At 39.0% G+C, this 11,282-nt stretch overlaps 1 protein-coding gene across 1 annotated transcript; it reads left to right on the top strand.

Annotated features, from left to right (window-relative positions):
• Positions 1–382: 382 nt before the first annotated feature.
• Positions 383–9,915, top strand: LOC124160978 (endocuticle structural glycoprotein SgAbd-8-like). The gene is made up of 3 exons (XM_046537115.1): positions 383–510; positions 6,848–6,993; positions 8,878–9,915. The coding sequence occupies exons 1-3, from the start codon at positions 502–504 to the stop codon at positions 9,164–9,166; spliced, it is 444 nt and encodes a 147-aa protein (XP_046393071.1). The 5' UTR covers positions 383–501; the 3' UTR covers positions 9,167–9,915.
• The last annotated feature ends 1,367 nt before the right edge of the window (positions 9,916–11,282 follow it).

Here is an 11,282-nt window from a genome sequence, read left to right as displayed (position 1 = left end):
GGGAGAGAAATGGGCGAAGCCTCTAGAGGCAGGGGAGGGGAGAGTTAATAGAGTGCGGAATGGATGAGGCAAGAGAAAGGTGCATTGTGGGAGTTGGCTGGAGGGGTCGAGGGCGGGTCATGCGAGGGAAGACACCGACCGACGGTGGTGCCATCCCGCGGGTGAAGGGGGACGGGATGATATTTGCGCTTGGAAAAATGGAGGAATGGTAGGGGGAGGCGACCACCGTTCCGACAGGTGGAGGGAGTCATCCCGTCCCATTGCATGTGTTCTGCATGTGAAAAGCACCTAGGAGGTGGGGGGAATGTGGAGGGTGGGAGGTGCGAGTATGCGAGACCGCGCACGTGTATAAAAGGCCCTTAGCTCCACCTCGATGACCACACTCCACCAGGAGCTCTCGAAGGGTATTCCAACAGTTCCACAAGGGAAGTGACTTATCGTGAAGTATCCACGCCGAAGGCGAAAGATCCAGTAAGGACCTATCAACGAGCCAGCTCAACCATGAGAACGGTAAGGAGCCACTTACGAGGATTTATCCAAGTCTTTAAAGGATTTATCTCTAGCAGGGGTCGAAAACTTACGTCCAACGCTTGTATTGATAAAATTCCACCTATCAAGTTGCATCTAGCTTAATCCTTCTCTTCCCGAGGGGGAATATGTACTCACTTCGTTCATTCTCTCTTACTTTTATAAATTCGTTGATTATTTTCGTTTCCTACAATTACGTAAATCCACATCAACAAAATACCCTACAAAAGCATGTGGCGGGGTCTGTTAGGAAACCAGCCTTTAACTTGTGAGAGAATGCTAAAAAATTCAGGTGTTCATAGTAAGATTTTACTCCATAAGTTCAACCTAGCCGTAAATTCTTCCAGGCGAACGCGTATATTGATAAAAACCCTCCTTCCTAAGTTACGCCTAGCAACGACTTCCTCTGCCTTAGGAAGAATACGCACGCACTTCGTTGTTTATTTCTTATTTTTACAAATTATTGGAATACTTTCGTTTCCCGCCATTGAATGCATCTACACCTGCATGCTACCCTGCAAACCCCCTTGAAAGCTGTACGATAAAAAAAGTCAGGTGCCCTTAGTAAGATTTGACTGCACAATTTCAGTAAAGCACTTATTGATTTCCTTTTTTCGGGAGAAACACGAGTTACGATCTAGTTCAGATCTAGAAAATGTTGCAGTTCTTGGATAATGTTCTCCGTGTCACAGTGAAATTCTTCAGTTCAGATCTGTTTTGTATCTGTGTATGTGGGTGTTGAAGAATATTGGGACCAAATTGAAGATAGTGGCGAATCCCTCTGTGAACAAACTAAAAACACGAAGTCTCACGATATCTTTCGACAGGCTAAAGTCTTGATGGAGATATAAATTTAATAAAACTGACTTAATTTTAGAGCTCAGTAAAGTACGATATGACAAAAATATCCTGCATTATTTCACTTGAAAACTCGTAGGCATTCGTAAGGTGCATCGAATCGTATCATTCTTACGAAAACTTATCTTCACTGAAATACAAAATACAGAAAACCGCCTAGTTCTTGGTAACATTGTTCAAGGGCCTATTTGACTCAAAAAATATGAAAATTTCATATCGTCGCAATAATATCTTGAGGCACGAAAACATGTGGCAAGGAATCGAGGTTTTACTAATTTGCGTGGCAGAAATTGTAGGGAAGACGAAAGACATTGAAGCATTCGCTTCATTACCAGGCAACGCCTAATTAGCTGCTTTCTGCGATAACTGCAGAGGTCTAAAAAGAGGCTTTCTGCGATAAAAGCAAAAGTGAAAGCGTTCACTCCTTTAGTTCACGTAATAAGTCATCATGAATTTTATAACAATTTGTTGAAAGGTTGAGTTATGTCTTTCGTTGAATACCATAGCCATTGATGGTCTAAAACTATTTCAGGCAGCGATTTTTCGGTGATTACTTAGTAATTCATGCTTGTCATTCAGGCATCGCAAGCATCACTCTTATGAGAATGAATGCTCTGGTAACTGCCTCAATTTTGCAGGGAATACAAGGGACGTTATATTAGTATAATAAAAATAATTAGTACAACTCAGATGGCACTATGGATTAGTTTTCCACAGAAGTTGTGGCTCTCCGTATTACATAGATCATTATTTGCTAAGTATTTTCATAAAAAACTCTTTTTTGAAGTCCGGAAGTGAATTGCAATTATAATTGAATTTAAATTCCTGATGGAAATGAAGGCAGGTCTTCAATAATGAACAACTTCGTCGTAAATAAGAGAGGGTTGTTGCCAAATTTGAAGACATATTTCATGCAAATAATTTAAATCCAAGTGGAATAATGATTTTTTTAAAACGAGTGAGTAATATTTCATATTAACGCGGTACTAACCAATGCTTTCCGACATCAACCATCACGGTTTTTCCTATAAATTAAGGGTGACACACCATCACGTATATGATCACAATTATGAAATATTGACTTTTACTCAGTTAACCACAAAGATTTTTTTCCGAAGTTTGCGGCATGTAGCAAAGAGCGTTCATTAACACAATGAAAAAGTCACTCGTAATTTTCTTTTACTCGTTTGTACATAAATTTTAATAATTAAACAGTCTCTAGAATGTAGAGAGATATTTTTCCACTCTCGGCTACGTCATGCAACAACGGGTATTGCATAACTAAGCCCACCATTTTTCCCAGCGGGAAAGCAGCTGTTTTTTTACGTCCCTATTACCATATAAACTGAGGTAATCATCGTTCTTCCTCATGACTCAGTGACCTTAATTTGTTAAATACATGGCTGAATTAGGCTAATGTGAGCGCGAATAACATAATCTACGTAGCTTATATCTGGTTCGTACTTCTAGCTTTAACGAACTATGAAGCACACCAAAATAAGTGGTACCTGGTGGGTACAGGATTTTCATTGACACTCAATCTAACTGCGCTGCGCAAAATTGACCCGCACCACGGACCTTAGGGTCTTCCAAGCCCACAGAAAGGTTTCTATATTTTAGTAGAACGGCAAACAACATGACAACGATTTAATGCAAATGGCTTTGATTTATATTCCAAAAGCTACATATTCCTTAATGCACGCCTACATCATTCACGGAACTACGTAAGCCAGCTCAAGTAAAATAGGAACGCAATTAAAATATGCCGTTACAAGAAAACTCAAAATAAAGCCTGTAATAGAATTTTTGTTAACACATTGTAAAACTTGTTTTGACAAGAGTCAAAACAAGTTTTACAATTTTACAAAATATTGATATTGTTAGATGAGACGGAAAAACGAAATTTTCACATTACAAATGCATTTAAGTTTATGTTATCTATTGTTCCAAAATGCTCATTTACCTAAACGACTTTTTTTAATTCAATAGTGGTACCTACCTTCATTAAAGATATACCTCTATTATAAAATATTAAAAAGGATATATCTTCTACATTCTTTGTCCTATTATTACCGTAAAGAGAAATTGGCTCATGTAGCCTACAATTTACTTCATCATATGGGATTAAAAAAAAGTAAAACGACACACATTTTCATTTTGAATGCAAGATTTCGCATCTTATGGCCAGGTTGCTGGGGTGCATTTCACTGAAAAATATTTTTGCTGGACTAGTACAGCACAGAGCTTAAATGCTCAACACATAATTTAGTTTACGTTACAAAGGAAAACTCTACTTTATTAGGAATTCTTTGACAAGCTTTCACTATGATTTTAAAGAAATATTACGTAAAATCTTATTGGTGAGAAAAAAATAAAAAATAGTACGCCGATAGTAATTACAGAAAATTTTCAGGCATTTTAACCGATCAATATTCTTTGAAAACTCAAAAAAATGCATTACTTGTTAATGCATTACCTTCAGGCTCGAGTCAAATACTATAAGCAAGTCGAGTAACTTCAAATGCCTTTAACGCCGTCCTAACTATATCAGCTTGAAATTTATTCAGATCTACATTTTTTTAAATACATCATCTGTTTCTAGCACTGTATGCAAATTTTTATAGAGCATTGTGATCATGGCTATATAGAGCGTCTGTACCCCAAGCAAAACATTAAGATGCGCCTATCATAATTTCGCCAAAACAACACTAATATCCTCACTGTACGGCAAACAATGTTTAAAAAGTAGGCACCTAAAGCAGTAGCGTAGACAGGATTTTGAAAATTGGGGGATTTACTGGAGATTTTGGGGCCCTTCCAGGTTATATGGAAAACAATACAGGGAAAAGGGGGGTCCGAGGAACATTTTGGGATTTTGGATGATGAAAACGTGAATTGTAGGACTCAAAAACAGCAATTTTGTGCGAGAATTTATTTAAATAAAGCATATTTTAAGCATATAAAATAAAGTAATAGAGGCAAAATGGGTGGGGGGAATTTAACCCGGAAACTCCCCATGTGGCTGACCTAAAGAATGTCGCCGGACAATAACGCTCCTCCTGTAATTCTGATGTAGATCAAATTTGTCTAATTTCTCAGAGAAGCCACCATGATGACCTCTGGAATGAAAATAAATCCCTTCTCCCCTTCTGAGGAGAATCCACAGCGAAGAGAAAATGGCCATTCCCACATCGTGATGAGGCCTCTCGGATCATGAGGAGAGGCGTGGGATACTCACGCTCCGATCATTGCGAGCATTTGCAGGCGAGAGGCGCGTCCTCGCGCTTATCTGTCGGTATCCGAAAAGCTCAACTGGAAATGCGTCATAAAAGCTGATGGGGAGCGGTGTGGGAGATTATTGCATGGAATGAGAGAGAGAGAGAGGGTCAGTGGTGTGGGGGAAAGGTCGCGTCCCTCTGGGTGTGGGAAAAGCATAAAGGGAGTGGATGTCACGAATGCAATTCTGCGCGCACGACGATCGCCGACAGTGGGCGTCACTGACAAATGGGCTCGAATATTACAGAGGAGGCACATATTTTCGGGTCATTTCATTCGTTTCAGGGATCCGTAAATTCCGCAAAGCTTCAATGAACGTAAATTTTAAATTTATTTAGCCATTTGTCACCGTATAAAATATGATCTAACGCACAAGGTACGTTCATAGCAGCGAAAGGTTTAATTCAAATATATTTAATTGGTAAAAATCCGAAATTTTACTCGCACTAGAAATATTTTAGACTGAAATTTAACAGCACAAAAGAGGCTTTGAATCGCTGAGTCATCGCGGAAAGTCAATAGGGGAAGAAAATCCTCAAATATTATGTTCAAAGTTAGGGATCCGCAAAATCCGCAAATCCGGGGTTCTTCTGTATCTCGGAATTGTTATTCGGATATTATTATTCGGATAACGTTACAGATTTAGCCAATATAGGTCTTTTTTGGAAACCGTTGCTTGCAAAATGAAACTTTGTACGCAGCCACGCACTAGGGTTCAAAGTTATTCACATCAACGATGAAATTCACCATGAACAAACCATTTGGCAATACTTAGCTCGGGCAATGACCAATCTAAGATGTGCCTTGGACTAAGATTACTTTGCAGCGTAATGGTGGCAAACCTGATCGCCAGTCGGAACATATCGGTTCGAAAATCAGCTAAGACAAATGAATGTTTCTTGGTGAATTCCATCTTTGGTGTATGTAATATTTTTTGGATGATCAATAAGTGGCCGCCTGCATAGCGCGAGTAGCGACTCATGTAAGTGCCTCGGTTCCTCGGGAACGGTTCATTTCCACTGTGCCATTATTCCTGTTTCGAGCAATAACTGACTCAATGATCGATTCATTTAAGGATCCAAAAGCCACCCGAATTTCCGAATATGACCATTTTAATTATGAAATGCAGAGTAATCCCCAGTACCACGTCAACAGTCGCATTAAAACTACGTCGTCATTGAGTCTATTCAGTCACCTCCAGATTTTTTGACAGGATAGACAGATAGCTAGTAAGAATGCTACAAGGGCTTAAGCATCCCTCGATATTTTCCTAATATTCCCAAAATTATTGTGAGCGACCGGCGAAACAAAACGCAATGATCGTTCATGGAAAAGTTACTTACATTCCAAATTCATCCGCTGATATTTGACGAAAACATCTCCTGTAGTGGTCTATGCGCCAATTAATTTTTTTATTTCAGCATGTAAATACAACAGCTAATTTGCGTTATGCTCTGCCCCTCTCCTTCCCCCTCTCCCTAATAAAGTTTCTGGCAATATGCCTGAGGCAGGGGCTGAGTTTTACTCAAGGACAACAATGCAAGACGTTACAGTATTTTTTAGAAATATCTATTTATAGGTACAGGTTACAGGACTTAAGCCATACTAACATTTTTTCGTCATAATAACAATCATCCCAAAAATATGAAACAAATTCTCTTTAAAGGATTTATTACTCCCTAGTGACAAACCCTATTCCGTCTTCTTGGAAGTCGAATAACTCGTTTGAAATTTGTGTTATATTCTTGAAATTTGAAAGGGTATATAGAATAAAACATCGTCACTATCTGCCAGTGTTTTAAATATAAAAAATTTAGATGCGAAAATGCTGATGTGAAATTTTTATACTGGAAAACAACCATATGTTGAAAACTGTATATTCTATAAACGCAGAAAATTTCAAGATGACAGGGTACGATTTTAACAAATAAACCTCTGCGAAAAAAAGACCACGCGAACTGAATTAACGCAATCTCTAAATTTGGAACCACACGCATAAAATATCTATTGTTTAAGAGCAGTAAAACTCATTTCTGCAATTTACAGGCCAATGCGTATCCTCTTGAAGCAGAAAAACAGGTCTGCCACGCGCTTATCTGACCTCTTTTTTAATGACTTCATTTTGCATTGTTTCTCGAGCCATTCTTTCCATGCGCATTAATAATTCTCCTTTCTTTGTCTCTAGTTCGTCGCCCTGTCCCTCCTGCTGTCCGTGGCGCTGGCGGCGCCGCAGTTCCGGCCCGGATCCCCGCAGCCGCTGCCGGCAGGAGCACCAATCCCCATCATCCGGCAAACCAACGTGCACAACCCTGACGGCAGCTACGCGTGGAGGTGAGCGCCAGCGAAGCGTAAAAGGAGAATAATTGACGGCGGTGAGACGCACACGAGCGCTTTGGATTCACCTCGCCACTTGATATTATGCGACCGGAGAGAAGGCATTGTTGACTCAAGAAAGAATTACGCTTGGACAAAAATTTATCTCTTTTATTTACGAAACACTAAACGCTCTTAAAAGCGTTTAGTATTACGTAAATAAAAGCGATATATTTTCGCCGAGATCGGTTTATCAATGACAAAAGTAATTAAAATTTACGAAATACTAAACGCTCTTTCTATAAGCGTTTAAAATTTCGTCAATTTTAATTACTTTCGTCAATGATGTACCGCTCTCGACTGTCTCCTAACCCTGCTTTCAAAACTTGAGCATAAAAGTTTCTACGCACGGAATAATGCAACTAGAAATTGCTCATAGATGCGCACAGTAAGAACACCAAGTAAACTAGAAAGTTGAAGCGAAATACAAGGGCTCACCTAACGAAGACGAAAGTCATATACATTAAGAGCAATTAAAGAAGTATATTAGCAAGGTACATTTCAAGGAACTTACTAAGTCAGAGTTTTTTCCAGTTAATTGGAGAATACTTTATATAGTTCGGTATATATTCAAGTAGGCGAGGAGTTACAACACGTGGCATTACCTACATTAAAATTTCCCTTGGCGCCTGAAAATATTTTCGGCTCGTTCAATCACGGTGTCGATGTGAAAATGCCGTCGGACGTTTTCCCTCGGTCAATTCACCGACTTGTCAAGAAAACTAATTATCTCTTCGAAACAAATTACTTTCCATCATGATGCCACGAAGTAATCAAAATTACTACTTTCTCAAATGATTATATAATGAATTTCTTTCGTAAGAGCTAACAATTTAGTTTCAAACATCAGCAGAAACAATAACACAATTCATAAAAACTAAAGAATTCCATCATTTATACTAAACCTCAGTTTTGTATTGCATATATATGGGAAAATATTTTTTATGTTGCTCATTAGCGAAGGCAACGACTAACGATGATTTACAGTTCCATAATTTTTATTTTATTGGTATAGAAGAAAAAATGCTGTACTTTAACTGCGGATGTGTCTTCCAATACGATAAAAGAAAATTCATAAGTGGGTAAATTCATGTAATTCGGTTTTGAACTGTTCAATTGGTTTGGCCAAAAAATAGCTTTCTTTTAGGATTATAATTTGCCGAATGCGGGGAAGCTCCAAGTTATAATATATCAGGGTCTCATATACGAAATTTAAAAAATGGATATCAGTAATCAATGCCTCCCGAGCCCTAATGTTTACGTTTTGCGAAAATTCTTACATCATGACGTATACCTGTGGAGAATAAATCACTTCATCTAAGCCTCCTTAGCTTCCAGTGTAAGGTCTTCGCGAACCTTCTCAGACCTCGACTTAAGAGGCCCACGGAAACGTTATGGCCCCCAACCGTTAATGTCTGGGATTTATTTCCCTGCGGCTTAATTTGGAGCAAAGTCTAACCCCACATACTTATACCAAACTTTGTGTTATATTACTGAGAGTGTGCTACTAAATGCCTGAAGTTCACACACCTGTGAGTGAACTCTAAAGGCCTTTTTACACGGGGCACGTTATTTCACAGGTTAGAACTGTATTAATTTCTCATTATGGCGTACGACTGCACGAAATAAATTAGAATAGCGGTCATTATGCCATCTCACGTCCATTCATTCTCGCATACGTTCTAGCGATTCACCGCTTTAGAATCGTGACTGTGCCTCCGAACACATGTCAGATTGTGCAGTTGCGTGTCCCGTGTAAATTGTCCTTAAGAAAACTACAAAATAAATATGCCTACGGGTTAAAACAATTGACATTGATCAATTTCTCGTCTTCATTCACAGCTACGAGACCGGCAATGGAATAACGGCGGAGGAGAACGGCCAGATCAAGAACCCGGGACAGAAGGACCTGGAGGCTATGGTTGCACAGGGAGGATTCGCTTACACTTCGCCAGAGGGCATCCCAATCCAACTCCGATACGTCGCCGACGAAAACGGCTTCCGGCCCGAAGGCGCTCACCTCCCAGTACCCCCACCCATCCCCCCCGCAATCCAGAGGGCACTCGACTACCTGGCCACCCTCCCCTCCACCACCGAGAGGCCCTTCAGGAACCCAGGAAGGCCCTTCTAGAAAGCAGGAATCACCTAAGCCCGTGACAATCAAGATATAGAACGACTGCCGATGACTGAAGCGGATTGGATACCATCACCCTAAAAATTCCCAATACCCTTAAAATGACCCACTCCACCAACAGTGCCTTTCATGAAGAGCAAGCTGCAGCAATCGTGTTGCGTAAATGCACTCTGAGGTGCTAAAGAAAATAAGCAAAAAAAAGAAACCAATCTAGCCTCCCAGATAGATTGGTTGACGTCTTCCCGGGAGAGACAGGATATTTATTAACTCCTCCTCCACTTGTACCTACTTCCTCCTTATCCCTTAACAAGAAACGCTCTCTGTATAGAATATACTTCTCACTATTTGGCGTTGCCACAGTCCATTAGGGCCAAGACTAGTCTTTCAATCCCTGCATGGAACATTGGTGCTTAGCCTAGTGTCTACACAGCTTGCGGCTTGGCTCTCTGAGATATTGGACCAGAGCCGATGGGTGTGACACCGACACCAGCTTCTAAGGTATCTACAGGCATCCCAGATCTGTGATAGCGGCTCTTGGATACCAGTGTTTCTATCCTATCCCTCTACGAGAATTGTGTATATTTTTGTATTTTTTTACTTGTACAGTGCACACTTCATTCCCATGCATTGCTTCATAGTGTATAAAGTCTATGTACCAATATGCTTAATGCATCTTTCATTTTCATTATTACTGAGCATTGTCTTCGTTGATTAAAAAAATGAATAAAAAGATATATAAGTGGAAATTCTGAGATTTTCATTAAACACAACTCTACCCATTTTACCTTACTTGAGGATGAGATATACTATGTAATATCTGAAATTTGGCAGGATAGCTAAGTTGAAATTTCTTATAAATATTGCTACAGGTAAATTCTATTAAGTACATGGCTATTCGGAAATCGGCCATACTAGAGAGGTTATATCAATAATGGTAAACTCACCTAAAGTCGAAAAAAGGCTATTAATCTTTACCAAAAAACTGACCCCTCGTTTGATAACTCAGTGAAGCATCAAGAACCCTATTAAAAGCACCCGGATAAGGTTTATATGCAGAAAAGAAAAGAGGCATTCTTGATTCGCGGAACATATCGTAACTGATCACCAAAACTATAACTCTGTGAGAACAAGTGGAACCAATACCAAGAAAAACTTAAGGATTTCTTGAGATGGAAAACATTTGAAAAAATATTATGATTAAGTTGCAATGGTTTGGTACAAATACGAGAATCAAATTAAACGCACTCATATTTCCCGAATAGCACTTAAGTGCAGTGTTTAATTGGGCAATACGGATTCCTTTCATCATACGTAGTACTACCTGTAAAAACCTATTTGAAAAGATAGGTGTGCAAAGAAGTCATCCATTAAAATAAAATAAATTTTACTCCGTGTTCCAATATGAGGAAGCACAAAAACTGACCAGCTGAATTTCTTAAGCCTAACGGAATCAATGCAAGATAATAACAGGGATTGTAAATTACATGCTTGAATGTTTTCCTGAACGACTTTTGTTCATATAACGGAGAGAATTTCTTTTTATTATAATGTTGCCAGCCTATATTAAAAAACAAAGTTTTCTTCATTGAAACAGACAACTTTTCCTTAATATATATTCATCATTCCTAGTTCAATGGCTATCACGGAATTTATTATTGCAAAATCTACGTGAAAATAGCGTGGAATACTTAGAAATTTTAATTATGTAATCCCTTTGGAAAACAATTCCTGTATGACGAATGAAATTAAGGGAAAACGATGTAAGTAAAAAAACATTCCATGAGATCAAGATACTGCATCTCTAGCTACACGTTCAGCCAAGAAAGAGAGAAATCTTTAAGAAAATGTATTCCGAGTACCTGACTTTACGGGAAATCAATTAGTGCATCTTTATGTTTATTCACGTGGTTTGGTAAAACTGTCTATATATTAACCATAGCAGCATAAACCAGTTTCATGGAAAAATTCTTTTTACTAAGAACATTCAAAGAAAGTGGTAACTTTTAAACCCACAAAACTACATCTATTCAAAGTACAGTCCTATAATCGACTTTCTTATAAAATCAACAGATTTAGGCGTTACTTGGTGGAACGATGAGATATTCATGGTTAA

Source organism: Ischnura elegans, chromosome 6, assembly GCF_921293095.1.
Source record: "Ischnura elegans chromosome 6, ioIscEleg1.1, whole genome shotgun sequence".
Classification (NCBI taxonomy): domain Eukaryota; kingdom Metazoa; phylum Arthropoda; class Insecta; order Odonata; family Coenagrionidae; genus Ischnura; species Ischnura elegans.
This window is presented reverse-complemented; position numbering and strand designations above follow the sequence as displayed.

Bases quoted from the DNA above. Each gene is read 5' to 3' on its own strand.
- LOC124160978 (XM_046537115.1), top strand. The intron at 6,994-8,877 runs GTGAGCGCCAGC...CTTCATTCACAG, and splicing joins GACGGCAGCTACGCGTGGAG to CTACGAGACCGGCAATGGAA.